Source organism: Stegastes partitus, unplaced genomic scaffold (assembly GCF_000690725.1).
Source record: "Stegastes partitus isolate 25-593 unplaced genomic scaffold, Stegastes_partitus-1.0.2 Scaffold460, whole genome shotgun sequence".
NCBI lineage: Eukaryota > Metazoa > Chordata > Actinopteri > Pomacentridae > Stegastes > Stegastes partitus.
The window spans coordinates 276,466-281,987 of record NW_007578191.1 but is presented as its reverse complement, the minus strand read 5'-3'; the positions used below and the strand labels follow the sequence as shown (position 1 = coordinate 281,987).

The 5,522-nt window shown below is 37.7% G+C and overlaps 1 protein-coding gene across 1 annotated transcript in view; it reads left to right on the top strand.

Annotated features, from left to right (window-relative positions):
- The first annotated feature begins 4,239 nt into the window (after window positions 1-4,239).
- The window catches only part of slc35d2 (solute carrier family 35 member D2), a 12,110-nt gene continuing 10,827 nt past the window's right edge, over window positions 4,240-5,522 (top strand). Inside the window, exons 1-4 of the mRNA XM_008286616.1 lie at window positions 4,240-4,478; window positions 4,596-4,629; window positions 4,704-4,790; window positions 4,869-4,936. Coding sequence (XP_008284838.1) covers window positions 4,351-4,478; window positions 4,596-4,629; window positions 4,704-4,790; window positions 4,869-4,936 — 317 coding nt within the window. The 5' untranslated portion in view covers window positions 4,240-4,350. The remainder of the gene's footprint in view (window positions 4,479-4,595; window positions 4,630-4,703; window positions 4,791-4,868; window positions 4,937-5,522) is intronic.

Sequence of the window (5,522 nt, the reverse complement as noted above, 5' to 3'; positions counted from 1 at the left end):
GCGACCCTAGTGAGGATTAAGCGGTGTATAGAAAATGGATGGATGGATGTTATCAGACAGCTAGTTGAAACTAAGCTAGATATACAGCAAGCTAAATATAAGTTCCTTTATTTACAATATCACACAGTTAGCTGAAACTAAGCTAAATATAATTTCTTTTAAATAGGTTATCAGATGGCTAGCTGAAACTAATATAAACATACAGTAAGCTCAATAGCATTTCTTTTACATATGTTATCAGACAGCTAAGCTAAGAGGAGCTAGCATAGCCATATTTTAGCTCGCCTACTTGCAAACTATATCAACGCTAAATAAAAACTCTAGCTAATTGTAACCAGTTTTGCTTTTTCTCATGTGTATAATATTTTAAATAAATCTAAAATATATTAATATATGTGTGTGTATATATATGTTTAAAAACATCAACAATATCTAACAGTAGTTGGGGGAAGCTAAACACTAAAATGTATGAATTTTACTTGTGTTGTTGGTTATTTGAAGACAATAACATGTTGACATTACGTCTCTTCTTTCTTGTAGTTCTGTATAATATAGTAAGTTTATAGAATTAGGAGCTGAGGCTTTGATTTGAATTGAATTTCCCTTCTGGGATGAATAAAGTATTTTTCATTTCATTTCATTTGATTTAATTCTGTAAATTGTGCCAGAATGCAAATTTTTCAGAAAGTGTCCCATTTTACTAATACTCATTATATACAGTCATCTTCAAATGTATTCATACGCTCCTATTAAATAAGGGGAAAATATAATATATATACATATAACAAAAAAAGCAAACAAGCATGATTCTAATATTCTGTGGAACAACCCTTTGAGCCAATCACTGCAATCAAGTGTTTTCTGTAACTCTCAGTCAGACTTCCTTTTTTTTATTTATTTATTTTGGGCCCACTGCTCATCAATAAAGTGCTCTAATTTGTCCGAGACAGTTTGGTTTTCTATTTTTTTAAATTATTCCTTTCAACCACAATTCAAAAGCAACGTTTTATTTCACTACATTATAATTTAGCAAATTTTTATTTATTATTACTTTCTTCAGTGTCTAGTTATTTGCGTGACTATTGTGAATTTTGCCTTTTCTTTAATGGAAGCGTATGAATACATCTGAGGACGCCTGTTTACACTGAGCACGTTTAAGTTGCCTCTTTANCTTATTAACGTAGCAGCACACCTTATTAACTGCTGAACAAAATGTGTTGTGAACATACATCCCTTATGCAGCTACAGTCGTCCTCAAATGTATTCTTCCATTAAAGAAAAGGCAAAATTCACAATAGTTACTCAAATAACTAGAAACTGAAAAAAGTAACAATAAATAAAAATTTGCAAAATTATAATTTAGTGAAATAAGATGCTGCTTTTGAATTGTGGTTGAAAGGAATAATTTTAAAAAAAACTGTTGCAGACAAATTAAATGGTTTGCACATATATAGTGCTTTACAATGTGTTTTTCATTCACCCATTCACACACATTCATACACCAATGGTGACAGAGCTGCCATGCAAGGTGCTGCCTGCCATTGGGAGCAACTTCTGGTTCACTGTCTTGCCCAAGGACACTGTGGAGGGGCAGGGGATCAAACCACCAACCTTGCAACTGGAGGACAACCTGCTCCACCACCTGAGCCACAGCCGACGAATTAGAGCACTTTGCTGATGAGCAGTGAAATCCAAACACCTGTCAACAGGTGCACAAGTCTGATTGAGAGTTACAGAAAACACCTGATTGCAGTGATTGGCTCAAAGAATATTAGTTTACGGGTCCCATCATGGGCTGCAAGGTGGCTCAGTGGTTAGCACCATCGCCTCACAGCAAGAAGGTCGTCGATCTTTCTGCGTGGAGTCTCCATGTTCTCCCCGTGCAGCGTGGGTTCTCTCCAGGTTCTCCGGCTTCCTCCCACACAGTCTGCGACTCTAGTGAGGATTAAGCGGTGTATAGATGATGGATGGATGGATTTCTACTGAGTCAAATCCACTCAGCTTCAGTTTGATTGATATTATCTCAAGCAAACAACAAAAAAAATAAGTTTCCTGACAATCTACAAAAATGAAGTTATCTGTTTTTTTCAAATGAACTCTCCATATATCCTCTGGTCGAGTCTGTCTGTGTTTCAACAGCAGCCAAAACTAGACAAAAGTCTGCATTTCTAGGCTACGTGTTGCATTTGCACCAAAGTTTATGGTGCTGAAAATGTGCTGGGCTTCTCCACAGCCACATTACAGCATAGTTTAACCTAGTAGGCCGCTTTACAACTTCAAGGTACCCAGTAAACATTACACACATGCATCATACACAGACGGAAAACAATTATCCTGCAGCTGAATTTTTAAAGTTTTTGTGCACAAATGTATGACTAACCAATATAATGAATTTGCTATAGCTCCAGTAGTTTTTGTTTGTTTGTTTTTAGATTATTTATTCAGCAGCAGAAACATAATAACCAAAGCAAATAGTGCAGGTGAGATTTAAAAAATAAACCCTTGAGGCTTGTAAAAGAAATCTCACCTCGGTGTGCGCTGAAAGCACACAAAAGTCATAAATCCACACAAGCAAACATGCATGTGTGGGACTAAAGTACACTTGTGTTTGTTCAACACTGAGGAAAGCCAGCGAGAGAGAAAGTCCACTCAGAGTCACGTAGTTTGCTGACTTTTCAACATTACATTGGATTTATCATGGCAGTCATTTGCATCCAGCTCCACCTGGAGTTTTACTACATGAATATCCTCCTATTATCTTATTAAAGTCTCCGTCCGGTCGTTGATTGAACCTTTGGATCTGTCTGAAATTCTCCAAAATCCCAAATAACCAAACAAATTGTGTGTTTTGTTTGTTCTTTAACGTCCATGAGCCGGGTTAAAATGGGACACCTGGCAAATTTGGATAAGCTTTGCATTGAGTGTCTTTTCAAGGAGTACAGAAGGTAAATCTGTACCAATGCTTTGGTGTTGCTGTTGGCGTGACATTGTGCTTTAATAACATTCTGCCATTAAAATTAGGAAGCCTTTCAAAAATTTTAAAACAAACATTTACTGCTGAATTCTTTCTCTTTTCTGGGGGTAAATAAATGTAATTGTGTATTGGTTTCTCCTTTTGGCCTTTTTAAAAATGCAGGTTGTGTTGGTGTCCCATTTTGCCAATTGTGTATTGTTAAAATAAGACACTGCTCTGAGTCATTTTGATAGAAAAAAGTGTTTTTTAAGGATCACAAAATAAATTTTCTCCAATTTCTTAATTGGATTAAATATAATTTCTTTTAAATATGTTGTCAGACAACTAGTTGAAGCTAAGCTAAATATACAGTAAGCTAAATATAATTTATTTTAGATAGGTTATCAGATGGCTGTCTGAAACTAATATAAATGTGCAGTAAGCTAAATATAATTTCTTTTACATATGTTATCAGACAGCTAGCTGAAGCTAAGCTAAGAGGAGCTAGCATAGCCATGTTTTAGCTCGCCTACTTACAAACTATAACAACGCTAACTATAAGCTTTAGCTGTCACTGAAATAAGTTGTCATTGTCAAAAGTAATAATAAATAAAAAAAATTTAATGAAAACCATGGCATTTCTTTTGAATTATGGTTGAACAGAAATATTAAAAATAAAACATAAATTTAAAATACTTTTGTTTTTTTTTTAAAACAAGCAAACAAGAATGATGGGACCCATAAACTAATATTTAGTTGAACAGCCCTTTGAGCCAATCACTGCAATCAAGTGTTTTCTGTAACTCTCAGTCAGACTTCTTCTTTTTTCTTTTTTTAAAACTTTGATTTCACTGCTCATCAGCAAAATGCTCTAATTTGTCCGAGACGGTTTGGTTTTCTATTTTTTTAAATTACTCTTTTCAACCACAATTCAAAAGCAACGTTTTATTTCACTACATTATAATTTAGCAAATTTTTATTTATTATTACTTTCTTCAGTTTCTAGTTATTTGAGTTATTATTGTGAATTTTGCCTTTTCTTTAATGGAAGCGTATGAATACATCTGAGGACGCCTGTTTACACTGAGCACGTTTAAGTTGCCTCTTTAGACTCTGTGTGTGCTTTAAGTGTTGTCCAGATCACAGCGTGTCACTCTGGCGCTGCGTTGTTGGGCCGCTCCGTGGAAGTGGGCCTGACACGGAACGGGCTTCCCCTTCTGAATTATGTAACAGCGCGAGCGCCGCCCACCTGTCTGCTGCTCCGTGTGCACGCTCAGCAGCGGTTGACAGGAAACACCAGCGGAGAGAGAACCTGCCTCCACCCGAGACCACTCCGCTTCAACTCAATGTTTTAAAAACTCCAACAAGTGATTCTTTTTTTTAAATAGTATTTAATCATGTCTGCCGACGCCTATCCGGTCACCGCGGAACACTCGGGGCTGGTAAAGTTCTCCTCCGCTCTGTTCTACGCCGGCAGCTCGTTCCTGATCACCGTGGTGAACAAAACCGTGCTCACGAGCTTCAGGTAGGTGGCGTTTTGTCCTCACGTCAGTCACGGTGTCAACAACAGGGAGGGTTTAAAAACAACAACAACAACAAATATGGAGTCACATTCTGATCTTGTGCTTGCTCACCTGCGCAGGTTTCCCTCCTACCTGTGTCTGGGCATCGGCCAGGTGAGTTGTCCAGCTGTTGGGTGCGTTTGTTTCCCTTCTTCTCCTCAGCAGCACTCACCCTGTTGTCCTTCCAGATGATCACCACCATCGCTGTTCTTCATGTGGCCAAGATGAGCAAAACGGTGCAGTTTCAGGATTTTGACAGAAGCATTCCTCTAAAAGTAAGAAGTTCTCTTTATTCAGAATTCAACATTTAAACCACATTTTTTAAAACTTTTATTCTTTTACTGTCTTTCCAGATTTTCCCGCTTCCTTTGCTGTACGTGGGGAACCATATAACAGGACTGGCCAGCACCAAAAAACTCAGGTTTAGTCAGTTTATCTGCTGCTTAAAGGTCCTATCGGAGCTGGAATGGTTTGTTCTGAAAGCATTCTGATAATGTTCTAGTAAGGTTTTCAGTGGGACATTTTCCTAAAAGACAGCACGAACCGCTCTAAAGACTAAAAACATTTTCTCAAACGTTCCTCCTTTGTTAATGTGTAACATTGAGGGAACGTTTTAGCAAAGAGCAGCAAGCAGGCGACGTGTTCTGTCTTTATTAATATGTTACATGACAGGAATGTTTGGAGAAAACAATCCGTCCTCTGAGGCCACGAGAACATCTTGAAAACATTTGTTGAATGCTGGCGTGAGAACGTTCTTCTTCTATCGGGTAACAGAACCGGACGACAACGTTCTGAGTTAGTTTTTAACCTCGTAGGAACGTTAGTCGAAATGATAAATATCCTCTGTAAAGGCTGGGTTAAAGTGTTTTCCTGACACTTGTGGGTGATATTCATACTGACTAAGGGGAGCAGCAGGACGTATTGAAAGTACAATGAAAATGTGTGATTCAGAGAACAGACAACCTGTTCTTCCTGAAGGGGCGAAACCAGCAGGAGCTTAATTTTCA